Source organism: Gekko japonicus, unplaced genomic scaffold (assembly GCF_001447785.1).
Source record: "Gekko japonicus isolate JY-2015 unplaced genomic scaffold, Gekko_japonicus_V1.1 scaffold81, whole genome shotgun sequence".
Taxonomy (NCBI): domain Eukaryota; kingdom Metazoa; phylum Chordata; class Lepidosauria; order Squamata; family Gekkonidae; genus Gekko; species Gekko japonicus.
The window spans coordinates 869,533-896,112 of record NW_015162476.1 but is presented as its reverse complement, the minus strand read 5'-3'; the positions used below and the strand labels follow the sequence as shown (position 1 = coordinate 896,112).

The 26,580-nt window shown below is 43.1% G+C and overlaps 1 protein-coding gene across 1 annotated transcript in view; it reads left to right on the top strand.

Annotated features, from left to right (window-relative positions):
• NFKB1 (nuclear factor of kappa light polypeptide gene enhancer in B-cells 1) overlaps positions 1-26,580 on the top strand; it is a 69,090-nt gene that overhangs the window by 22,221 nt on the left and 20,289 nt on the right. The window contains exons 6-14 of the mRNA XM_015405769.1: positions 953-1,116; positions 2,344-2,502; positions 5,361-5,465; positions 8,867-8,958; positions 9,796-9,934; positions 15,569-15,706; positions 17,375-17,464; positions 17,703-17,864; positions 21,220-21,361. Coding sequence (XP_015261255.1) covers positions 953-1,116; positions 2,344-2,502; positions 5,361-5,465; positions 8,867-8,958; positions 9,796-9,934; positions 15,569-15,706; positions 17,375-17,464; positions 17,703-17,864; positions 21,220-21,361 — 1,191 coding nt within the window. The remainder of the gene's footprint in view (positions 1-952; positions 1,117-2,343; positions 2,503-5,360; positions 5,466-8,866; positions 8,959-9,795; positions 9,935-15,568; positions 15,707-17,374; positions 17,465-17,702; positions 17,865-21,219; positions 21,362-26,580) is intronic.

Below are 26,580 nucleotides of genomic sequence, written 5' to 3'. Positions count from 1 at the left end.
GCTCCAACTCTTTGTACTCTGTAGGAATCTTCTTTTAGGAGCTTCCCCAACTTTCCGGAACAGTGTTGAGGGGACTGTGGTTGGACATGCCCTGATGTCCTGCTTTGGACTGTCTTCACCTGGTAAATTATTCTAGTGAACCTGCCCTCCCTACCTTCTAGATCGAAAATATGTCACTTTCCTGCAGTAACATTAAAATCCATGTGAGCTAGCATAGACATTGGGGACATTATGTGTTACTTAAATTCTGAGTATGACACAGCAAAGGGAATATTGAATCAGAGTAAATCTTCTTCCCTTTTGAAAGTTATTGTTCAAACAAATACACATAATACTGATGCCAAGATGGGATCAGGTTTCAAATAAGTGCTGGTTTGATATCTTACAGGCAAGTTTTTTTGGAACGTATATAGTAGTCTTGAAAAGAATGGCGAGACGGAGGCAAAGGCTGCTTTTAATGCCTGAAAGGCTCTTGCGTTTGATGTTAAGATCCAACATGCCAGCAACTTGATTGCAAGAATTTCATGTTTGCCATACTGAGATTCTGCTTCTGATCTTGTTTCCTGCTAAGTATTTTTTGTTCTTTGACAAATGCTCTAAAATAATGGAATTTCTTCCCTAAAAAGGCAAGGGAGACCTTGGAACGCAGGTATCTTACTTGCTCTTGTTGGTGATAACTGGGATTAGTTAGGTAAATTCCTCTTGACTGCACAGCTTGCGGTTGCTTTTCAGCCTTTGCATCTTGCTTGATATCCTATTGCTATTAAGTGTCTAACAGACCTATGCCTGCTGTTTACAAATCTGAGATAACATGCCAGAAGACATTTTTAAATCCCAGTTTCTAAATTGCATTGACTGAGGACTGGTAATGTAAAATAAAAATTAAAAAATGGCATTCTTATAAGAAATCACACAGAACTTTTTGTAAATAATATCTCATATTTTTGTCTAGCTTTCCAAATTTGGGAATATTGCATGTTACAAAGAAGAGAGTGTTTGACACACTAGAAGCACGCATGATTGATTGCTGTAAAAAAGGCTACAACCCGGGACTTCTAGTGCACCCTGAACTGAGCTATATACAAGTGGAAGGTGGAGGGGACAGACAACTCACAGGTGGGTGAGCATTTAATTAACAGTTCAAATCTCTGGAGCACATGAAAGCATTACTTATTGTTCCGTGATGGCGGTCGACAGTGCTGTCAAGTCGCAGCGGACTTATGGCAACCCTATAGGGTTTTCAAAGCAAGAGAGGTGGTTTGCCATTGCCTGCCTCTTCGTAGCAACCCTAGACTTTCTTGGTGGTCTCCCATCTGAGTACTAAGCAGGGCTGACCCTGTTTACCTTCCGAGATCTGATGAGATTGGGCTAACGTGGGCTATCCAGGTCAGGGCTTTCTGTTCAATGTTAGCTTCAAGTTTTAAAATAACTCTTGTCTAAGTAAAAATTCCCTTCTTTTTCTTGTTCCTTCCCACCACTGGTTGCTACTAAATTGGAGGAATGATATTTGTTTGTTTGTTTGTTTAAGCATTTCTCCCCAAATTGACTCCCCAGAAAGAGAAACTATACACAAACTGATAAGCAAAGCAGCGCCATGCCAGCAGACTTCATCTGGAGTGTTCTTGAACTTGTGTGCTGGCTCCTCCAAAGTCCTGGCTGCAGCCACAGGCTATGAGCACCTGGCCATGCTCAAGCATTATAGGTCTCTGGACAGGAAGATAATATGTTTCTCATATTTCTCATAAATAAAGTAGAATAGAAAAGAAAAAAGGTGTTCTATGTTGTAATGCACTTTACTCTCCAGTTTAACAAGTCTGTTTCCAGAGTTTGGTTCTGCCTTCAGAAGTTCCTGCAGCTTTGAATAAGACACCTTCGTGGTTCTTTTGACTTAGATGTTAAAGTGGCACGAACCTCTTTCCTGCTATGTTTTTGTCAGACCTCTTTTAAGCATTACTGTTATTTAAGGTTGCCAATTCTCCCCGGCCACCAGGGGGGATGGGGGCTAGGGTTGCCAGATCCAGGTCTGGAATCTTTTGGAGACTTGGAGATGGAGCCGGGGGGGGGGGCAGGAACCTCAGTGGGGTACAATTCCATAGCAGCCTTTTTCTCGGTGGGAACTGATCTCTGTAGTTTGGCATCCTTTCTGTTATTGTGGGTTATGTTGCCCTGTTGCTTTTGGCTTCAGGTATGCTCGTGTTGCATCACTGTTCTATTTTGTCCAAAGCCTCTCACGGGCAAATAGTTGGATGCTCATCCCACTACTGCCTCTTTATCACCCTCTTCCACCACGACCACCTTGACAGAAGGCTTTCTCAGCTCATCTGCCCGTTTTGCTTATTGTAGAGAGAGAGAGAGAAATCATTCGCCAGGCAGCACTTCAGCAGACTAAAGAGATGGACCTCAGTGTGGTGCGGCTCATGTTCACGGCTTTCCTTCCTGATAGCACTGGCAGCTTTACCAGAACACTTCATCCTGTCTTATCTGATCCGATATATGACAGCAGTGAGTGTTTTGTTCCTCCTTCCTTTTACCAGTCTGACAATTGTATGTTTCCCATTTACTTATTTAAGTACGTTGTAAGCCTTTGCTTATCCCTTTCCTACTTGTATTCTCTGAAAAGTCAAGGAAGATCAGATTTTTAATACAAAGTAATATCTGACAAACATGATTCCCTGCAATAAATGTGCGGTAAACAACGAGAATGTTGTGTCCATGTGAATAATTTTTAGGTGCTCTGTCATATAAGTGCCCTTTTTATTTTTCCTTTGTGTACTTGTTTTTAATCCCCCTAAAGATCTCAAAGAAGTCCCAAGGAAAGAGCAATACAACTTCTGTGTCTGCAAATTGACATCATGCCTCTGTGCTTTGAACTAAAACGGAATAAAATAACTCATGCAATAGAGGTTTATAAAATTAACTGTAGGGAGGAGAAAGTGGATAGAGAGAACTTTTTTCCTCTTTATTTATTTATTTTATTTATTTATTTGCATTTTTACCCCGCCCTCCCGTGAATGGGCTCAGGGCAGCTTACACAGGGGCATAAGCCCATACATAACACAATATAAAACAGTAAAACCATTAGATCACAACAAACAGATAAAGTGCTCCATGCAAACAAGATGGTCTCTGAGGATGGTAGCAATCATTTCCTTAGGTGAATTTGTCCTATCGATGGTCCAAGCCAGTCCAGCGGCATCAGTGCCATGCAAATTTATGGTCGTTCTTCCGGAGACCCAACCCTGTTTCAGTGGTGGTAGCAGTAGAAGTGGCGGCCCCTATATAAAAACCTGGCAGAAGAGCTCCGTCTTGCAGGCCCTTAATACTAGAAGTCATAGGCACCTGACAAAGTTGATGGGCAGTAGATTCAGGACAGCCAAAAGGACGTACTTCTTCAGAAAAGGCATAATTAACTTCTGGAATTCACTGCCACAGGATGTTGGGGGTTTAGTTGATCTTACAAGGGGATCAGAAAAATTCATGAAGGCCAGGCTAGTCAGTGGTTATTAACAAAGCTGACTCAATGGAACCTCCGTGGTTTGTAGCCCTCTGGATACTAGTACTATGGAGCAGCAACAGGGGAAGACTTTGACCTCTGTGACCAGTTTTGCAGGCTTTCTTTCTAATTAGTTGTTGTAGATTTTCCAGGCTGTATGGCCGTGGTCTTGGCATTGTAGTACCTGACGCTTCACCAGCAGCTGTGACTGGCATCCTCAGAGGTAGAACACAGAAAGATAGAGTACTCTCTGTGTCAATGTGAGAAGAAAAATGGTAGGCAGGTAATTTATATCTACTGAGGAAGGTGGTGTAGGGCCTGCCTACCATTTTTCTTCTGACATTGACACAGAGAGTACTCCATCTTTCTATGTTTTACCTCTGAGGATGCCAGTCACAGCTGCTGGTGAAGCGTCAGGTACTACAATGCCAAGACTACAGCCATGCAGCCTGGAAAATCTACAACAACTAGTGAACTCCGGCCATGAAAGCCTTCGACAACATATTTCTTTCTAATTGTTGAAAATTTTCTTGCTTTTTAGTTTCTTGCTTTCTAATTGTTGAAAAATTTCTTGTGCTTTAGTCGTTGAAGATTTGTGCTTATGACTTTTGTTTATTATTTATATTCCTTGGATATTGTTCTTGTTCATACATTATTTACTCTAGAATTCCAGCATTGTTTGTAAATAACCACACAGAGCAGAGTTTTCAAAGAGTTTATCTAGCTGGAAAGACATTTTTTACAGCTGATATAGAAAACTTAAAGGAGTCCTTTTCACAAGTTGGCTCAATAGCCTGTTCATACGGTGTTTCTGTTATTGTTTGCTTATATCTCCATACCGTGGTCCCTTGTTTATGTTTGGCCTTCTGTCTCAGCCATTGTTTCTTGGCCATTGTTGGAACAGGAAGGTGGATTAGATGTACAGTTGGTCTGATGTAGAGCAACTGCTGTTCTGTAAGGCAGAGACATCACTGGGGGTTTTGAAGCTCCAGCTGGGCACAAAGGACACACAAGGTCAATATTTTGGAGGCTTGTTAAGTATCACAGTGATTGATAGTGCAGGGATGTCTTGGATATAATTGGCCGCTTTGCTCCTAATCACTCTTCTTAAAGGTTCTGGGATGTGGCAGTGTCTAGAGTCAGCCTGCCGTTCCAGCCATGATCACTCGCCTATGATCTCTTAATGGTGTGGGAATAGTGCACATGATCATCTCATTCCCCTAGCGGTGAGGACTAGACTAGTATCTGGTTAAATATGAAGTAAAATATGCTGGGTCTTTCTTGTAGTATTCTATCTGTATTTTATTCGAGATTGTATATTTGGGGGGCTGCTTCTGGATGACGACAATTCTCCGTGTAGTTTTCATCACCACTGTGAGTGCAGTCTCCTGGTGAGAAAGCCACACGGGAAACTGTTGTATATACGCTCTGTGATTAAAAGAGCTAGATACTTCCTTTAAGAAACAACACTGGGAGTTCATAGAAACTAGTAGACAGATTTTTTAAAAAGCCGGGAAAAGTCCTTCAGTAGCAGAGGGCAGATGACAGCCACAGGGGCTGGAGGAGGAGAAACGGTGCCAGTAAGGGCAGGGCCTGCAAAAATGTGCCGCTTCCTGTGCCCATGGCATACAAATGTGCTTTGGGTGTGATTTTTCCGAAAAGATCTTATGAACCCAGGTATGGGAAGGATCACAGCAAAGCGGACAATTGGGGAACTAAAATGCTAAAAAAAATGGATGCTAACCGTCCCCCTCCCTTCGCTCCAATGCTAAACCGGAGCAGAACCTCCATGTGTAAACTGTAAACAACTTTAGCTCTTTTTTTACCTGAATCATAACAACCCTTTCTTGCTGCTTATCTCTAACAGAAGCCCCCAATGCATCCAACTTAAAAATTGTACGAATGGACCGCACAGCAGGCTGTGTGACTGGAGGAGAAGAGATTTACCTTCTTTGTGACAAAGTTCAGAAAGGTGAGCATCTCATTTGAGTATAACTGTAGAATTACCATGCCTTAGGGATTCATTCTGCAAATACTGGTATGGATAGGAGGGGAGGGGAAGGAAGCAATGCTTACCCTTATGCTGGACATTTAAAATGCTAGTGCCTAGATTTGATCTGACAAATCTTAGAGACTTTCCTTTTAACATTGGAGGATCTTTCAGTGACGAGTAATAGGAGCAGGGTTGTTGTTTTTTTTGCTTTTTCTGCAGTGTATTATGGCTATTCAGTTTCAAATTCATGGTGGCAATCTCTGCTAAAAAAAAAAATGGCTGGTGCTTAAGTAATGAACAGAGCAGTCCTAAGAAGACTTACACCCTTTTAAACCAATTTGCTTCACCCATTCAATTAGAAGGGTATAACTCTTATTAGGACTGCACTGTAAATCAGCAAAACTAACTGTTGTGCATCATATGCTTTTTGATGATTTATTTTGTTGATTTATGTGAGTTATTTTGGAGATATTGCTGTCTACATAAACAGATGCTGTGCAAAATAAATATTTTTAATTTTGATGTGTTCTTTTTTATGTATTTGTACCATGGAGTCTCATCATGCTTATACAAGGAGCATGTGAGTGTGTATGTTCTGTTTGTTTTTAAATACTATTTGTAAACTGATTTCGGGGCTGTATGGCAGAAAGACAACCTATAAAAAGCAATTCATAAACAGTCCTTTTTTGTTTCTGCTAAGCCATATTGCAGTAAAGGGATATTAATAGGACAGTTTACGCTCTTGTTTTGAGATTATGTTCATACCTTTTCTGAAGTCTGAGAAAGTCCTTCCTGATCTGAGAAAGGGAAGTGAGAAATATGTGACACTGCTTTAAAAAAAAAGTCTTTACTAAATGGAAACCCCAAAGTGGGGTTTTCCCTTGAATATGGTTTTCCCTTGACATCATTCTATGAAATCTCTTGGTCCTTTAGAACTGAAATGGATTGTAAGAAATTAATAGGATATTTATAAGCATAGACTAGCAGGTTATAGGACAAAAGATAAATATCCACTTGCTATCAAAACTGTAAAGTAGTGGAGTTCCAGGCATAGCATAGTGAAATCAGCTCACATTTATTGATTTCATTGGAACGAAAAGAGATCACTCAACCGGTACGAGGCCAGCTTATATTCATGCACACACTCACACCCAACACACCCCCAATCCCCATTATAGGTTCTATATACATGGCCCAGGTAACGATAGGTTCTCTTCAGGATCCTAGCGTTCCCATTGGTCCTCGCTAGGATCCGCTGTGGCTATTGTTCTAGACCGGAAGGTTTGTGAGTCCGGTAGACCGCATGGCCAGGCGCATGCAGTCGCAGCCATCTTAATACATAACAAAAACCAAACATGAAGAACATGCAATACTTTCTTACAGAATGTAACCTTGAATGAATAGCTCTGGTCCAAACTCTATGGCATACATGGAGTTTCTGTATAGGTGGGTAGAAAAGGCATACAAGTTCCTAAGGAATGTAGAGCCAAGGAAGAACATCTCTTACTTTGTCCAATTTCTTTTTTAAAGTGGAGAAGACAGTCCCAGCCTAGATAAACTGGAGTACAAATTTTCTAGATTATATTACCTAGCAGACCATACTTTAAGTCAGCTCACTATAATAGAATTCATTTCCAGCTAAGCTTGCATAGGAATGCAATCAAATGGTCCAATATGATCTGGCAGTGCAACAGAAAATAAAATTTCAGTGCACAGTCTGCTGTCATAGTACTGGTGCTGTAAGCCGCCCTGAGCTGGCTACGGCTGGGAGGGCAGAAATCAGAAATAAATTAAAAAATAAAGTACTACTGGTGATGTGAGTTGTTCTTTGCCAATTCAGTACTGTTATCAGCTCTTCTGTGTTGGCAGTGGTCACCATGGCCAGGGTAGTGTTGTGACCTCAGGCAAAAGTATTGTATGCCAAGGGCTTCAGTGGCAATAGGCAGGACAGCAGAGAACTGTGATGTGCAGTCCAGCACCATTCATTTTTATGCAGAAGTCCCACTTTATTCAGTGGGACCGAATCCCAGATGTGTGCATTGGATTGGCGAAAAAATGGCAGATGATGCTTTGCAACATAGCAGACAAAGTTGTATGTGTTATGTATTTTCATTGGCTAGCATAGGGAACTGCACATAGCTTCACCGCTGCAATATATTGTTGCTGCTATATGTACTTGTAGGAACTGGGTACAAAACCTTTAAACCATATTCAGAGTGCCCACCAGAATCTAAAAGGAGTGGTTGGTGGGGGCAGAATCTCTCCCCATGCCATCTCCTCCTACTTCTCTGTGGTTTATCAAAGTGATGGCAGACATGAAGCAGATAAGGAGATGACTTGTTGAGTCATAATGGCAGAGACTCACCTTTATTTTGACTGAACTTGTCATAGAGGCTATTTGCAGACCAAAGATTGTGGAAAACAAAAATGTGTGTGTGCGTGTGTTCTTCTCTCTGCCGCCATTGCATCAGCTGCACTGTGTCTTGCTAAGTTCTTTTGTCCATGGAGTTCTTGAATTGGCCTTGGAAGCAAACTAGTGTCCAGTGCAAGTGATGAAAACCATGGTCAATATGGTTGGTTTGAGTTTGGTATTTTAAATAACCAAAACCAGTTGAAACTAGTCATATTGATTATGGTTCTCAGCAGCTGCTCTGGACACTAGATCACTTCCGAGGTCAATTCAAGATCTTCACGGTTTAAGATTCATACACCTGATGGACTGTGTCCTTATGCCAGTTGAGATCTGGTCAACAAGCAATATTGGCAATGTCTTCTCTGAGTCAAGGGGTGGGGGATGATGTGGTTTAGATCCAGAGCTTTTTCAGCGGTGGCTTTTAGCCTCTGGAATCCTGTTCTAGAGGAGGAACAGAAAGGCTCTTTGTTTCAGCTGACATTCAACTCAGATGGTTGCGTCTTGACATTTAGCTGAGAAGACTTTTTTTTTTTACCCTCTTGTGTTGTTGTGTTTGGTCTTGTGTTGATATCTTAGTAGTATATTTTAATATTTATTAATAATTTTACTGATTGTATTATTGTATGCTGTTAAAACTGCTTTGAACATAGTTTAAAATGCAATATATAGTATTTTTAAGCAAATAAAGGCAGGGTTAATTAATTAATTAACTTAATTTGTACTCTGGCTTTCTCTCCATTGAGGACACAAAGCAGCTTACATCATTCTTCTCTCCTCCATTTTATCCTCACAATAACCCTGTGAGGTGGGTTGGCCCGAGCGTCTGTGACTGGCCACTCAGTGAGAGTCCGTGACAGAGGGAGGATTTGAACCTGGGCCTCCAGAGTCTAGTCTGACACCCTAACCAATACAGGCACTGCTGTAAAATGAACCCTTAACCCATTGTTAAATTTTCTCATCAATGCAGATGATATTCAGATCCGCTTCTATGAAGAAGATGAAAATGGTGGTGTCTGGGAAGGGTTTGGAGATTTTTCCCCTACTGATGTGCACAGACAGGTATGTAACAATGACACTTTATGCTAGTGATAATATGCAGCCACAATTTTTAACTTCTGCTGTTGGTGAAACTAGTTTGCAGTCTGATAACAGTAAATTTCATTACTCTAGTTACTAGAATGGAACTGTGGGAAGTGTTAGGAAACAGAGAGGATATTTTCTACCACCACCACCCCTTCCTTCTATTACGTATAAATAGCTACCAGTGGTTGATCAGAGGCCTTGCTAGCTGTAAGAGGAAGTCTCTTCCATTGCTTCAGGGAAGAGGTAACTCATTCGTTCATTTAAAGCTGCTTCTCCATAAGACATTTCCCAAAACAGCTTACAATGACATTGTGAATTTATATGAACAAATAAAATCAGTAATAACCAATATAAGTAAGTAAAACCAATAACAAAAGTAAAAATTAAAAAAACAGAAAAGCAAAATGGAACAACTTCATCAGGCAGTTCAAAAGCATAATAAAATTATTTCGGTTGACGGCAGTCCAAATAAAATGTAAATGACTCAGTAGATAGCCAAGATTTCATAGGGTGCCTAAAGTATAAAAGACTGGGTGCCAGGAGAATAGCTTTGGGAGGGCCCGCCCCGAAAAGTCCTGCCTTTGGTTGCCACTGTCCTTATTTCAGACCATAGGAGTGCATACAACAGGGCTTATCTTAGGACACAGGGTTAATCTTAGGCAGTGGGCCATTCGTTATGGCAGACACAGTATAGACAGTGTACAGACAGAACTGCTGCTCCAAGCTCCTGAGAAGAAGGGGGGGATAAGCATGTGACAAGGTATATAAATAAGTACATTCTCCCTGACATGCCTATTTTATGTTGACTTGCAGTTTGCTATAGTGTTCAAAACACCCAAGTACCGAGATGTCAATATCACAAAGCCAGCATCCGTTTTTGTCCAGCTACGGAGGAAATCTGATCTAGAGACAAGTGAACCAAAGCCTTTTCTGTACTATCCTGAAATCAAAGGTGATTTACAACATGTGTTATCCCTGTGTTAAGTGAATAGGTACTGTTTTCTGAGTGACAGGAAGCTGTCAAGAATTCCGGCAGTGGGGCAAGGTGTGGACATAAAGAAGTACTATTGAGCAGTGCTATGAAGAGACCTCATTCATTAAGGCTCTGTTGGTAGTAGAAAGTGCTGTCAAGTCACAGCCGACTTATGGCAACCCTGTATGGTTTTCAAGTCAAAAGATGGACAGAGGTGGTTTGCCATTGCCTGCCTCTGTGTAGCAACCATGGACTTCCTTGGAGGTTCCCCATCCAATTACTAACCAGGGTTGACCCTCCTCAACCATCCAAATCAGAACTTTAAGGTGCTACATAAAGGCTAAATTGAGAGCCAGTTTGGTGTAGTGGTTAAGTGCGCAGACTCTAATCTAGGAGAACCGGGTTTGATTCCCCACTCCTCCACTTGCACTTGGCTGGATGACCTTGGGAAAGCCGTAGCTCTGATAAGAGCTGTTCTTGAAAAAGAGCAGTTTCTGTCAAAAGCTCTCTCAGCCCCACCTACCTCACAGGGTGTCTGTTGTGGGGAGGGGAAAGGAAAGGAGTTTGTAAGCCGCTCTGAGACACCTTTGGGTAGTGAAGGGCGGGGTATAAATCCAATCTCTTCTCTTCTTCTCTTATAATTTAGTGTATACATAACCATTTATGAGAATGAGTGATATTTAATTTCAGTCTCAGACTCTTTAAAAACGGGATTCCAGATAATACATTGTCTGTGAATATGTTTAGTCAAGAATAACTTACTTTAGCACTACGTGCAATATCTAAATAAAGATATTATGACATTTGTTCAGTCAGTTGTGGAAAGAAAGAACAGAACCTATTTCATTGAGAAGCACAATGCCCTTCAAGATCTCAGCCTTTCCAACCAGTGTTACCTCCATCTTGTAAAGATGCAGTTTCAGCTTGTTCACTCTTAGCCTTTTAACCACAGCCATAAGGCTCTGATTCAGGACTACGGTGTAACCGGGGAATTGGATAAAGAAATATAGAGCTGAATGTCATCAGCATATTGATGACAGCCTACTCCAAACCCAGGAATGATTTACCCTAAGGCCTCTACATAGAGATTGAACAGTATGGAATGATTTAGACCAATCCAAAATCCATCCCTTAATGTGGGCTTCTACCACCAAATGCCTCAATAAAATAGCGTGGTCCATGGTATCCAAAGACTGCTGACAAATGCAGTAAGAGCAACAAAGAGGTGTAGCCCTTGTTTATATCCAGAGAGCTTTGACTAAAGCCACTAGTGCCTTTTGTTTGCCATTTGAGAATTGTCCCTGAACAAGACCTTTGTTGGGACCTTGTCCACACAGTTTTATTGGTCTTATTAATAAAGAAACAACATTTTAAATCTTTTGGTTGACATTGAAGCCCATTTGCTCTTGAAATCTGCATCATGCTGCAATGTGCCGTGTATTCTGTTTTCTTGGTTCTCTGACCTCTGGGAATATATCTAGACTGACAATATTCTACCAAGGCCAGTGGCTTGCAAAACAAGTTGCGTGCACCATTTCTTGTGAAATTCCAGTTCAGCCCATGCCTTAACAGAATGGGGGCACTGTTTTGTGTGAGGAGCAATTTACAGGTTAGTAACCTGGCCATATGTGTTTCTGAAAATGTAAATATTAGGGCATGTATCCATATCAAAATTGGGACAATGTAGCTCTCATGCTCTAATGGACTTCTGTCATGAACTGATAAGTTTTATTGCCTCAGACGAAACCATCTCCACTATTACTGCCTTCTTTGGTCACCCCCTGGGTAGAAGTTCTGCTCAAAATGCAGACTATGGAGGTCATAAAAACATGAATATATTTTATTTTACTGTTTTCTGAACTTCCAATAGTGGAGGCAGACTACTTTTTCCGAGTTAAAAATTGTAGGTGCATTGTTGCATAAAAATAGTGGTGGAGGGTTTTTTTGTTTTTAACAGATGGGACAGAAGCAACACAAACATAGGCATCGTGGAGTGTGGACTCGGGAAGGTGAGGCCCAAATGCCATGGGAACTCCAAAATGCAATGCTTGGTTTTTGCAGAATCTCTGGCCTTGTCTTCCGGAGTGCACGTTCCACAGTGCTTCTGCTGAATGTGTGTCATGCCTCCTACGGGAAGGCTCAGATCAAAGCTTCTATCTGTGATTGTGCACAGGTGCAGTTCTTTGTTGCTTTATTGTGGCTTTGGGGTTTGTTACAGAAGAGCACGGGTTGACATAACTACTTTCCCCCGGGCTTTCCCCCTTGGTCCCTGAGCTGGCCCTCACTGTTCTCCCCTTCTTGGTCCTTTCCCCTTCCTTTTCTCTCAGGCTAGCCCTCCTTTCCTTCTCCACCTCTTTCCCAGCCCCTTCCTCCTTTGCTCTCTCCTTTATCATCACTGTCTCCTTCCGACTCCCTTCTTCCAGCTCCCTCCTGCCTTGCTTCCTCTTCCCTTTTATACTCTTGCCCTGGATGCTGCACCATCCCTGCGCCAGCCCAGAGCCTCTCCCCTTAGTCCAACAGGTGTCCTTACATCTTCCCTTGTGTGATAACCAGTCCCCACCCCTCGGCCCAGACCCCCGGCCCACCCCAGCCCAGACAACTGCATGCTTCTCTTCCGGCATGGTCAGCAGCCTGAGGTTGGTGCCTCACAACCTCGTCAAAGGTGCTGCCCCAGCAGCCCCAGCTGTACAAGGCTTGTCCAGTGCTGTACTGCCGCTTTTTCCTTCTTGCCACTACTGAAGCTCAGATGAGAAGGCGACAGGCATGTTCTTCTGCCCTATCACAGCCTAGCAGAATTACCTACATAGGAAGTCACTTGATGCTGCATCTCTGTGTGAGTTCCTGCTCCAATTGGAGAAAGTATGCCCAGAGCAGTGAGTTATACAGAGATGCACAAAGTCACCTCCTCGGTGGTTCATTAAGCTGTTGCTTCTGTATAAAGTGTGACTGAATGGTCAAACCTGACAGATGTGTATTTCCAGATGAGGCTGACCGGAGGGAGGCATATCAGAAGCCTCACAATGGCTTAAATTTCCATAGCAGCAAACCCAGCTTATTCATTTTTAATGACTTATTTAATTCATTTGTATTTCACCTTTCTCCTCAATGGGGACTCCAAGGGACTTATGTTGTTCTCCCTTTTTATCCTTACCACAACTCTGTGAGGTAGGTTAGGCTAAAAGAGTGTGACTGGCCCAAGGTCACCCAGTGACCTTCCATGGCCCAAGTGGGGATTCGAACCTGGGTGGGTGTCCCAGATACAAGTCCAACACCTCATACGACACTGGCTGTCTTGGATTCCATTGTTTAAAAAACAGACATACCAAGTTGGTCTCAGGAGAAGCTATGTGCTTGAAATGTATCATCATAACTATAAGTGTTTAAAAGGGTTGAAAATTTAGCATGTAACAAGCAACAACATGTAGATGAGATGGATCAGCGAGGGAAGAACTGAGCTCACAGTTGATTGCTTGTTCACATAACTTTCAGGAAGTGATGTATACAAGGGAATTTCCAGGTCTGGTGTTGGGTTGATGTACTCTGAGTACTTCTTTTTTTTCTTCTTTCTTCTTCTTCTTAAGGATTCAGAAAACTTTGTGGTGTGTGCGTGAACTTTAGAGAAACTTAAAAAAAAACAAAAAACACCTCCCTCAACACCTCCAGATCTATCCTGGGGCTGGCTAAGCGTGTCTGTGTATTATTGGGGGAGGGGAATGCCCAGGTGATCCACTTCTGGGCCACGTCTGTTTCACTTAATTACTGCATGTATTCAGGCAGTATTCTGTTAATTGCAACATGCTAGATCAAAGGGATGTTTCCAGAATTGGACATATGTATTTTTGTTATAGGATACTGGTGTCTTAGTGTATCCAAACATATATGTATTTCAGGTAGACTCAGAAGTTCTGGACGTGGTTTTAGGCCAGTCAACGAAAGCCAGAGGCCTTCTGTGTGTCGTAGTTCCTCTAAAGAACTATCACTTTGCATGCAGTCACAAATAATGAACTTCAGCTATAGAAATTTTTTCTTTGGTTTTGTATTCTTTCATTGCCATTCTAAGTTTGGTCAGGTTGTTTCAAAAACCACATTTGAAGCTAGGTCACAAAAGTCAGGAAACTGTTTGCTGATAGGTGAAATGAGGAATTTCCTTTGGTGGTGTGTCACTCTTTACTGCAGACCTGGAAATCTTTCTTAGCAGAGAGTTTTACTGATAGCTGAAAGACCTTCTTTCATGTCAATAGGTATAAATGACCCACCAAAGGGATGGTGCTCTCATACCATAACTAGTACCCGTGACTTGTCTCTATCAGTTCTGAACTTGACCAGGTACATATGGGAGGATTTTTCTGCAAACCTGGGGGAACTACTACATTTGCAGAAAAATTCAAAAACCTAATAAAAACAGTCGGGGAGGTTTAACTCACCCCAGTGGAGAGTGCTGATTGAGATCTCAAGAAAGCTTGTAAGATCACGGTAGTAGAGCTTGGGCCTAGGCAACTCCCGTGTGGCCTGCATCTTGAGAAAGCAACAGCCATGAGGAGAGAGAGAGACAGTGATCTTTGGTGGGGTGGGAAATGGGGGGGGGAGAGAAAGGGCTGAAAAGAGTGAGTGGGAAACATGGGGTCACTTTCTCTCCTCCTAACCTAACTCACAGTGTTGTTTTTTGGGGCAAAATGGAAGAGGAGAAAACTATGTATGCACCACCACCACCCAGCTCCTTGGAGGAAGGGTGGTTTAATATGTTGATAGACTGATTTTAATTTGTCTGGGGTTTGCCTCATCTAGGTAATAAAAGAAATTGCCTAACCTACCTTATGTCTCATTTATGATGTACTAACCCAGCTACAGTTAGGCACCTTATTTGCGTATGATTAATCAGAAGTTCTGAAAGTAGGTAAAAGGCCTCCTGGGTGAAACTAAAGTCTGTACAGAGTGTGCACTCTCTACTGCCTGTCCTGTTGCATCCAACAACTGTCTCCAGCCTTTAAACTCCCTTCATATTCTGTTTTGCTATTTTCACATCCTTTAATCCTGCAAAAAAGCCCCCGCCTTTTTGGGGGGGTGAAACATAAGATTTTCAGAACTGACATCACATCTTGTACATTGCCTAGAAATGAGTCCCACAGATTTCAAGAGAACTTGCTCCCACCTACATGTGCTTACATTTCCTGTTCTGTACCAGGGGTCTAAAGGTTCCCTGAAACACATGCAGCAGTACCACAAGTACAGTGGGGCTTCCCTGATGTATCCACACACACCCCAACCCCAACTGCTGTTCTTCAGAGACTTTGCCAGAAATTCCCTGAGTCATCTGGAGTTGCTTGCCTTTAAGCTCAGGGGAGGGGCTGGTTCTGGAAAGGTGGGCTCCAAACATTACTGCTCTTAAAGATTTCCCCTATGTATAATTTTGGATATGATTAGTGAAAGTGTGGCATGGGTGTCTTCTTTAGTTCACTTTAGCTAAAGGTGACAAAATCTAAATGTTCAACATTAAAATTGCAGCAGGACAGGATTCTACCCTCTTTTGTTAGAACGATGGCCTTGGAAATAGAATGGACTTGCTTTCTTCTTTGTTTTGAATCCTTCTCTCCCTCTCTTTGGTCAAAAATGTAGATAAGGAAGAAGTGCAGAGAAAACGGCAGAAACTCATGCCTAACTTTTCTGATAGTTACGGTGGAAGCGGAGCAGGTGCTGGAGGAGGTGGAATGTATGGAGGAGGAGGAAATGCTGGTGGTGGAGGGGCTGGATCAGGTAAAGACAAATTACTTCTAATGCGATCAGTGAGATAATATATTCTACCTGAGCCATTTCAGATCAAGGCAAATGGGGGAGGGGGGAGAAAAGACCGAAGCTTCCTCTTGTTGCGCATCACAGTCCCAGTCCTAATTAGGAGCCTGAGAATTGCATGGCCCATCTGATCAAAAGTCCTTGTGGTGGACCCGCCCCCCCAGGCAGTGCTGTTGTTCTATCCTGAAATGACCCTGACTCTTCATGTACATAGGCTCATCCTGGATCTTGGTCATGCTTCAGAGTGTCAGAAAAATCAGAAACTTTTTTAAAAATAATGCCATCTTTTAATTTATATCTAGATGAGACTGAGAGAATAAGAGAATCCTTATATGTGTTTCTTGCAGCCTTCCTGGTTAATCTGTACTCTAGTAATTCTGTTGATTTAAGTGGAATTGCTTCTATTTCAGTATAACATGAAAAGAACATAGTAGCCTCTGCACAGTCATTGGTTTACAGATCAGAAACAGACGTATGTATTCCCTTTGTGTGTTAGAGAGACTATAAAGTCATTCTTAGTATTCCTGATCTGATTCTGCTGAATTCGAAAGTACCTGATGCACTTTTAAAAAAAATGTTAAGATTCCATTGATTTAAGGAAGTGTGAACAATTTAAAGCTGTTGTTTGCTTATGCTCAGTTAACCCAGTAACAGTACCTGGGACAGTACCATATATGGCTGTAGATTGTTGACTGCGTGATTGAACAGATTCCCATATCAAAATCTCCCTGTCCCTAGAAAATGAGTATATCATGGAGAGGATTCTAATCTAGTCTTTTCCTGGGTGTATTGTTTTTTCTACAAAGGTAGTTTTCTATATGATTTCTCATTTAAACAGGTAATCCTCCACTCTTAGTGTGTATAACTCTAGGAACTCTGTCCATGTGATTTATCTGCATGTGTCATTTGGCTTTGAGTGGCCGTGATGATCTAGGACTGGTGTCCCCAACATGGTGCCCGCCAAGTGTTTTTAGGATGTGGGTGGGGCCAAATAGAGCTTTCGCCTACCAGGGTTTCTAACTGATGACTGGAGATCTGATTGGCTGTGTAGCTGCCACCCCAACACAAGGCTCTGAACACTGTGTTACTGAAATTGACCTGTGGCAATACTTTTGCAGCCAGATCAGCCTCCTGTTTCAGTCATTTTATGTCCCCCAGATTATATGCACCCGTTGTCACCTTTAAGGAGAATCTGATCTGTCTGTCTGATCTGTAAGGCCTTTAGCGACCATTTTGTGCCTGTACCCACCATGCTGTGTCAGAAATCCAAATGTCTCTGCAGGCTCAAAAAGTGTGGAGACCCCTATCTAGGGGATGGGTCCATACATGCCAGTGTAGGAAAACATCTGTGTATTCCATCTGCATAGATCACAGTGGTAACCTATACACACTCAGCACTAGAGACGGCAGTCAGCATGTTTCTGATGTGGCTATTCTACCTATTTCTCTCCCAAGGATCAATTAATTTGGGGGGGACAGACCCACATTTAGATACAGTAGGATGGATTCTTGTGTTTTGTATGGAATGCTAACTGAAAGCAAGTGCTAGTATTTACCAGTTCCATAACTGGATATTTGTTTTTATCCAAGAAGCTTAAGACTGACATGCTTATTCTCTTTGCTGTTTTTTAGGTTATGGGTACACACCATATGGTTATTCTAGTTATGGAGGAATGCATTTCCATTCCAGCACAAACAAGGCCGGTGCTGGAATGAAACATGGTAATTATCGGGTTTTCATACATTGTATTTTATCAAAGCTAGAAAGATCAGCACAATTACTACTAGGTAGTATGTGAATTGTTGCATGAACTTCCAGAGGCAATAAATGTCACTAGCCGAGCTTGCTCCAAGTACTCTTGGTAAACTTAGATCCTGATATCTGTTTCCTTTAATTTTGTTTTATCAGTAGAGTTTAATCAGTATCAAAGAATCAATATTCCATGCTTCTGTTCTTTAGGACTCTCAAATGACATGCCTAAAAAGGAAGATGGCAAAAGTTGCTGCAAGAGCAGTAAAAAGCACAATGTGAAATTCAAGGAAAAAGGAGAAGTTGAAGAGAAGAGCAAAACCAGAACTTGCACAGCTCTCAAGCCGGAAGATGCAGAGATTTGTTTACAAGGTTGGTGCATGTTTTTCTTCAGTATCATTGTATTTATCTGGGCAGGAAAAATTTGAGGACTTGGGCTTTGCATGCAGTGTTCGCTTTCTGAATAGCAAAGTTTGATCAGTCTGTGAAACAGAGGAATCTACTCCCTAAACGAAGATCTATTGATATCTAATAATAAATAATACCAGCATTGCTACCCAGTCTCTATTACAGCCATTATTGTTGTAACATCTGTAACAGCATGGAAGCAAATACTGTTTGGATCTTCAAAATAAAGGGTCAATCCTACATACATAGAACCTTCCCCTACAATCTCTGGTGCCCATTCATAAATGATCCAGAAAGTCGAGGGAACCTTTGAAGAACAAAGTGGGATATGGCACAGGGGTTTGCAACAGCTGGCAGGACTCCTGCCCCCGCCATGTATAACTTGTGTAATCTCTTGTTCCATTTGTGGGAAGACTGAGACAGGAGGAGATGTGTATTCAGTTTCTGCTGACTTTCTATGAAGCTTTCTGCCCCGCCGTTGCATACCATTCTGTTCCTGAGATTCCCCCCAAAGAATGGGAAGAGATCTCTTTATGGTTGAAAGGGTCCAATCCCAAATGCTTCCTAGACATGTTTTGGCAGCTCTTTTTCCTGTGGCAGGTTGCTCCCTCAGTTGTGCTGTGGGAGCGAATAGGATGCTATGTGGTATGTGTTGGCAAAAAAATCATGCATTGTTAGGTGTAGAAGAATGCTGTATTCCCTATTGCAGAGTGCCATGAAATAGTATTTCAGGGTTAAACCAGTTTATTAAATCTGAAACTTACTAAACTGTTGTGAGCATTCTGCGGGCATGCATTGAATCAGCTTTGAAATGTTTCAGAGTTATTTATAGAGGAAACTAGGGTCAAGCTGAAGATACTTGTTTTCGACCACTTTGCTCTTCGGAGGTTGTCCACACCAAAAATGAGAAGCCAAAATAAAATATTGTGACACCCTGAGTCAAGGAAAGTGTTCAACGCCTGGAACAATAAAATTCCCCAAGAATGAATGCCAGTATGATCAGTATTCAGTGGTAGCATGGACAGATCCACTTAGTGTCTTGTGTGGACAGAATGTGTGGTTTCTTTGCAGGGAACATTCACTTCTTCCCTGCTGTGCATGAAACCTGAAAACATGGGGGTCAGGAAGGATTTGTGAGTCATTCATGCTTCCTCCAGTGTCTGCTTCCATGTCTCATATGAAGATACCCCCGTTTCACATATTACCTTGGCCATTTTCTCTTGTAGCTTGGGACATGGCTTAGGAAAGCATTCTAAGAGATATTTGAACACATTCAATGGTCTTGTACTACCTAAGTGGAATTAAATTTGTGTTGGCTGTTTTTAAAATTCTATTACATATTAACTGTTTCCTTAATGGCCTTCCCATAACTCATTGGGGAGGGGCTGTAGCTTAATGGTAGAGCATCTGCTTGGCATGCAGAAAGTCCCAGGTTCAGTCCATGGCATCTCCAGCTAAAAGATGGCAGGTGATGTGAAACCTCCATCTGAAACTCTGGGGAGCTACAGCCAGCCTGAGTAGACCGTACCGATCTTGACAGAGCAATGGTCTGATTCAGTATAAGGCAGCTTCATGTCTTGTGTTTAAAATGCAGGCAGGAAGTATTAGCTGGGGAGGAGCTGTGGCTCAGTGGTACAGCATCCACTTGGAATACAGAAAGTCTCAGGTTCATTCCATGGTAGCAGTGGATGAAAGGATCAGGTAGTAGGTCTCTGCCTAAGACCCAGAGAGCTGCTACCAGTCTGAGTGGGCAATACTGACTTTGATGGATGAAGAGTCTGATTCAGTATAAGGCAGCTTCATGAGTTCATTTAAGTTATGATCATTTAAGCCACTAACTAAATCCTCAATTCATCTCCTGCTTTTCCTTCCTAAGGGTGGTCCCACACTAGTGGGCTTGTGGGTAATCAGTGCTGTGAATCAAAGTATTATATACTGCAAAGAATTTGGGGGGGGGTCACCATTCCGAGAGCATGCAGATTAACAGCCATTCCAAAACAGCAATAATGGTTCCAAGACCGTTCAGCAAGAGTTGCCTGTTTCATGAGGTACTTCCTGCTTGCCAGCTCCCGTCACTTATTGGAGGGACTTTTGGAACCTTGCTTTAGATCTCTGTTTGCCGTTCTTGAGAAAGTGCCAGATTCAGAATGCTTGGGACTGGAGTCCTCTAGCACAGGGGTCCCTAACTTGATTGAGTCCTGCAGGCACCTTCTGACACAGCATGGTAGGTACCATCACAAAATGGCTGCCATAAAATGGCTGCTGCAGAAGGTGGAGCTAGACACACAGTGAAGATCCTTGGAGTGTGGTAGCAGCTGCTGCTAAAGCAATGTTTTCAAAAATCTGCAAAGTTAATCAACTCTCCAATGGCCCATCAGAAGCTTTGCTGGGCAAATGCCCCACCTGGCCCCACCCACTTTCTTGAAACACTTGGTGGGCACTTAGAAAGGGGTTGATGGGCACCCAAGGGCAAGAAGATTTCAGTCAACTGACGCTGCCGTATATGTCGGTTTTTTCCCATTAAGTCACAGCTGACTTATGGTGACCCCATAGGGCAGGGGTGGCCAAACCGCAGCTCAGGAGCCGCTTGTGTTTCTTTCACACCGTCTAACTTAATGTTAATAAAAAGCAAATTTCAAATGGAGTTTTTCCCCAGCAAGTATATCCCATAAGTTCCTTGTTCTCACTGCCAAAGGTCAGACAGTCCTCACTTCAGAGAGACGCTTAAGGCTAGTGTCTTGATGGGTCAAATTATTGAAATACACCATTCAAGTCAATCAAAACAAGAATTTGACTAAGAGTCACACACACCTCTAATACAGAGTGGGGGGGGCATCCCTCACATGCTCCTGGCTTCATTAAGATCCCCCTCCAATTCCTGGCTCCACATTGGAGAGAAAAACTGTATAGAAAAACCATTCTTCAGTTCTGTGGCAGTTCTGTGGTTGCATATTTTCCAATAAAAACGTGTGTGTAATATTTGTTCATGTCTTGCGGCTCTCGAACATCTGGCATTTATTCTGTGTGGCTGTTACGTTAAGCAAGTTTGGCCACCCCTGCCGTAGGGTGTTCAAGGCAAGATATGTTAGGAGGTGGTTTGCTATGACCTGAATCTGTCTTGCAACCCTGGTGTTCCTTGGAGGTCTCCCTTCCAAATACTGACCAGGACTTACCCTGCTTAGCTTCCAGGATCTGACGAGATCGGGCTGTCCTGGGCTATCCAGTTCAGGGCACCATCATATATACCACGGTAGAATTTGGTTCTTACACTGGGCAATTTTGTGAGTGTGACAATGACCCCTTTTTTCTCTCTCTACAGATAGTTTCTTTTTGGAGAAGGCTATGGAGCTTGCTAAGCGTCATGCCAATGCTCTTTTTGACTATGCAGTAACGGGAGACGTGAAGATGCTACTGGCTGTTCAGCGGCACCTGACCACAGTCCAGGATGAAAATGGTGACAAGTAAGTCTGTAATTCCTGCTTTTTCTATAAAAGGATAGATGACTGTTTTTATATCCAGTGGAAAAGGTAATTCCTCAAATTATTGAAAGAGTTCTTTTGTTCTGAAGTTATCATTGAAAATTATTATTCTTCATTATGTTTTTTTTTTTATTATGTTGATGCTGGAGAGATGAATGTCATATTGTTCTATTTATAGATGGCTTCTCACTTTTGATATGATGCATTAAAGGGAAAGTAGCAGTTCCAAAATGAGGCTACATTGCTATGATTCATACGCTGTTGGTGTTTCTCATTTAGACAGAGAGATGATGATTTGACTCATCTAACATTTCAAAACAGGATGCGTCTTTCTGGCACCTGAACCCCTTTTGCCTTGTAGATCAGATAAAACTCATCCTAGGCCTTTTCCAGCATGCCTTCTGCTTTTATAGACCCCAACAAGCTGTTCTTTGTTGTTGTTGTTTTCAGAATGTGTTTATTTCAAGAGCTATTTGGTTGAAAGGTAATGGAAATGGCTCAGAGAGCTGTTGAAAAGATGAATGAGAAGAAAGGGGAAGATTATGATGAGCTGCCCAAACTTGAGATGGGTCACCTTTAGAAGTTCAGGAAGAATATTTGTTTTGGGGAGCTCCAAAAGGGTCAGCAGCCACAGGTCCATCCTGTGGCCACTAACACCATTTTAGAAGCATTTGTAGTTCTTTAAAGATTGCCCAGCAGCCCCAATCCAGATCAGGCATGTGGTGGGATGGCCCCAGGAGCTCTCGTTTCTCCCCACCCCTGCACCTTTTCAGGTGCCAAACCAGCCATGGGGGGGAGGCTGTTGCTGCCCTTGAAAGGGTGCAGGTGGGGAACAAGACCTACGGGGGCTTTCAGCACACCCCCAATCCAGATTAGGGCCTTGTAGTAACTTTTAAAGAACTGTAAATGAGAGCCAATTTGGTGTAGTGGTTAAGTGCATGGACTCTAATTTTGGAGAACCGGGTTTGATTCCCCACTCTTCCACTTGCAGCTGCTGGATAACCTTGGGCAAGCCATAGTTCGGTCAGAGCTGTTCTTGAAAGAGCAGTTCTTGAAAGAGCTCTCTCAGCCCCACCTTCCTCACAAGGTGTCTATTGTGTGGAGGGGAAGGGAAAGGAGCTTGTAAGCCACTCTGAGATTCAAGTGAAGGGTGGGGTATAAATCCAATATCTTCTTCTAAATGCTTCTAAAATGGTGTCAGCAGCCAAGGGACGGACCCATGACCATCTTCACTTGTAGCTTGACTCAACATCTCAGGACACCCTGTGAAAGCCATCGTAGGAGTAGGACCCAGACAACTTCTGTTCCTGGAGATTTAGCTTGCATAATTTGTCACAGGATTCCTTGCCTAAGTGTACAGTAATTGCTCCAGGGAACCCCTAGTTGTCTCCCTCCAATTCACAAGCAATTTCATGCCCTCAGCCCAAAAGCCAACCAGTTCCCAACTGTCTGATGAGGCTGTGCGGCAATATAGGCTGGGAACTAGTGTGAAGGAAGCAAAGCACTCACCCAGCTGCGAGGCTTTAGCCTCTATTGCAGTATTTTTCAAACTTTCTATGTTCATGGAACCCTTTCAAAATCATATCATCTGCAGAAGAATCCCTGCCATGCACTGTAGACGATTCTCATCACTGGGGTGGGGGGGAATGCTCTAGGATGTACACTCAATTCGCATGGAATGCTACCCTGCTTGTTGGGCCTCACTGTTGCCCCATGTGAACTATGACTTACCTCTATAATATACCTGCGTATTGCAGAGCAAGACTGGTAACCAAAAAAAAACCAAGATAGTTTTCTTGCAAGCTTGTCCTGATAAGTTCTGAAGAGCCTGAGTTCTCCCTGGAACACAGTGTTTAGGTCATTGGTCTCTTCGATAAAGTGTAAGTGGATGCAGAATCAGGCCTCTGACAGGGACAACTGGCAGCTCCATGGAAACTTTGCATCCTAAATTACAGGCATCATTAGTTAAATAGGATTACTTCAGTTGCACTGGTAGACTATCTTAGTTTAAAGCTGGACAGAGGAGAATCATCCTTGTTGTTGTTATTTAGATCTCTCAGTGACCTTTGACACAGTTGATCATTCTGCCCTTGTTCATTGGTTGCAATATCGAGTTGGTGTTAGAGAATTAGCTCTTCAGTGGTTTTGGTCTTGTCTGAACAGCTGCAAAGAGCTCCCACCAGAGAACCAGAATCGGCAGTTAGGGATTTGTCTTGTGAGGTAGCCCAGGGTTCCATTCTGTCTTACATGCCCCTTAGTATTTATGTGAAGCTACTGTCCAGAGCTTTGGGGTTGGATGTCATTAATATGCAGATGACACACGTTTCATTACTAACCGTCCAGATACATCCATCTCAGGTTTGAACCAGCGCTTTGAGGCCATGGTCAGGTGGCTAAGGCAAAACAAGCAGAATTTGAATCAAAACACAGATGATGCTGATTAGGAAGGCTGATGCTTTGGTGGAACTGGATGGACTTGTGGTGGGATGGCCTAGAGTTGGCATTTGCAGAGCAGGTTCAGGGCCTGGTGATGGTCACGAACCCAGCCTTCTTGTTTGAAAAGCAGGTTGCTATGGTGACTAAGAATGTCTTTTAGCAGCCACATTTGGTTCACCAACTGTCTCCTTTGTTAGATTCAGGTGGTCTGGCCATGCTTCATCCATGTTTCTGTAACCGTAATGTGGATTTTCGTAATGTGCTCTAATGTGTTTGGATTACTGCCGTGTGCCCTTGAAGACAACCCAGAAACTCTGGCTGGTTCAGAATGTGGCAGCCTGACTGTCATGAGGGGCTGGCTGATAGGAACACATCTTGCTAATCTTAAAACATCTATATTGGCTTCCACTTTGTTTCTGAATTCAATTCACTCTGCTGGTTATGACCTTTAAAGGGCTTCATGGGCCTAGGACCCTCATATCTAAAGATCCACACTCTCTCTCTCTATGTCCCTGTGTGCCAGCTATGGATCTCAGGTTGCTCTCTACTGGTTGTTCCCCTTTTATTGCTGTTCAGTCGCACAGTCGAGTCCGACTCTTTGCGACCCCATGGACCAGAACACGCCAGGCCCTCCTGTCTTCCGCCGTCCTCTGAAGTTGGCTCAATTTCATGTTCGTTGCTTCTATGACACTGTCTAACCATCTCATCCTTTGCCGTCCCCGTCTTCTTTGACCTTCAATCTTCCCCAGCATCAGGGTCTTCCCAAATGGCATCAATCAGAGACCATGCTTTTTGTGTAGTGGATCTCACCCTGTGGAATGGGCTCCCTGAGTGGGTCAGGTGTGTATGTGCCCTTTCTAGTCGTTATTAGGAAGCCCTCTAAGGCCATTTTATTTGCTAAGGCATTTAGTGGCATGTGGCACCCTGGATAGCTCTGCTTGGCCTGAGCTCGTTGTAGCTTGGGAGCTAAGCAGGGTTGGCCGCAATGCTCCCTCTAAGCTATGGAGTCTTGTGAGCAAAAATTCTACTTTGTGAGCTACTGGCATTAAAGTTGTGAGCAAGCAATTTGGCTGCTGCATAAGTTAGTTTGCTCTGGAGCTATCCTTCCTGAGCGAAGACAAAAATGTGTGAGCCGGAGGCTAAAAACCTGTGAGCTAGCTCACACTAACTCAGCTTAGAGGGAACACTGGTTGGCCATGGTTCATACTTGGATGGAGACCATCAAGGCGGACTGGAGCCCCTGTGCCAAGGCAGGCCATGGCAAAGCACCTCTGCTTCTCTCTTGCCTGGAGTGCCCTGTGGAGGGGGTCCCCATGAGTCAGTTGTGACTCGGCAGCATCTTCTTCTTCTTAATGGAGTGTAGGCTGTAGGCATTCTGAAGGGGAGTTAGGGTTTCATGTCTTTGGCATGTTTTAAAATTTGGATTTGTAAGTCACCTTGAGCCACAAAGGAAAGGGGGGGTATGAATATTTTTATAAACAAAGGTGCTCAAGCAGCAGGATCTGGGAAAGAGCTTTTGTCTATCTGTGACCTTGGAGAGCTGTTGCTATTCAGAGTAGACAGGAAAGATGAGCCAATAATTCTACTTGCTGTAAGGCAACTTCGCCCTGACCTGGATGGCCCAGGCTAGCCTAACATCAGATCTTGGAAGCTAAGCAAGGTCAGCCCTGGTTAGTTTTTGGATGGGAGACTGACAAGGAATACCAGGGTCATGATGCAGAGGCAGGCAGTGGCGAACCGCCCCTGAACATCTCTTGCCTTGAAAACCCCATAAGGGGTCGCCATAAGTCAGCTGTGACTTGATGCCACTTTCCACCACCACCAAGGCAACTTTACGTGTTCAGTCGGCAAAAGCTTCAACTGATGAATGAACTACACCCGTACAACATCAGGCAGCCCTGAGGAAAAGGTTCCAGCTTCTATTGTCAGCCTTATCGCCTTTATATGAGAGCCAGTTTGGTGTAGTGGTTCAGTGCGCGGACTCTAATCTGAGAGAACCGGGTTTGATTCCCAACTCCTCCACTTGCACCTGGCTGGATGACCTTGGGCAAGCCGTAGCTCTGATAAGAGCTGTTCTTGAAAAAGAGCAGTTTCTGTCAGAGCTCTCTCAGCCCCACCTACCTCACAGGGTGTCTGTTGTGGGGAGGGGAAGGGGAAGGAGTTTGGAAGCCGCTCTGAGACACCTTTGGGTAGTGAAGGGCGGGGTATAAATCCAAACTCTTCATCCTCGTCGTCTTCTATTTATTGGACCAGTTTAACCTGGTTCAGCTGCTGGGTCTCGTTCATTCCAAATTCTGCTCGAATTCTTATTCAGCTGCGCTCCCCTCAGCAAAGCCCTCCATTCTCTACTCTCTGTCCAACAGAAACTGCCTAAATATCTCGTCACTTATAACAGTGCCCTGCTTGCCTAAACGGCGTTGGCTGGAACTGGGATGGGGTGCGTGTGTGTTTTTCCTCATAGATGGGAAATTCCCTTCTTTGAGAGAAGACGTTTGTTCATATACCCTTGCTCAAAGGCATATGTTGCAACATAGCTGTAGATATTTGCTGCGTGCTAAGCCTCTTGATCTGGTTCTTCTGTCTTGACTAAGAGGAAATGTTTGGAGAGAGATAATTAGATGTAGAATATGTAGGAGGGCAGGCTGATCTTTAAGCTCAATGCAGATCGTCCCCTTGACCACACCTTCAAATTTGTACTGTAAGGCCCAATGGCAGTTGTGGAATTCTTTTTCCCTGAAAACACATTAAAGTAAATAAGACTTTTG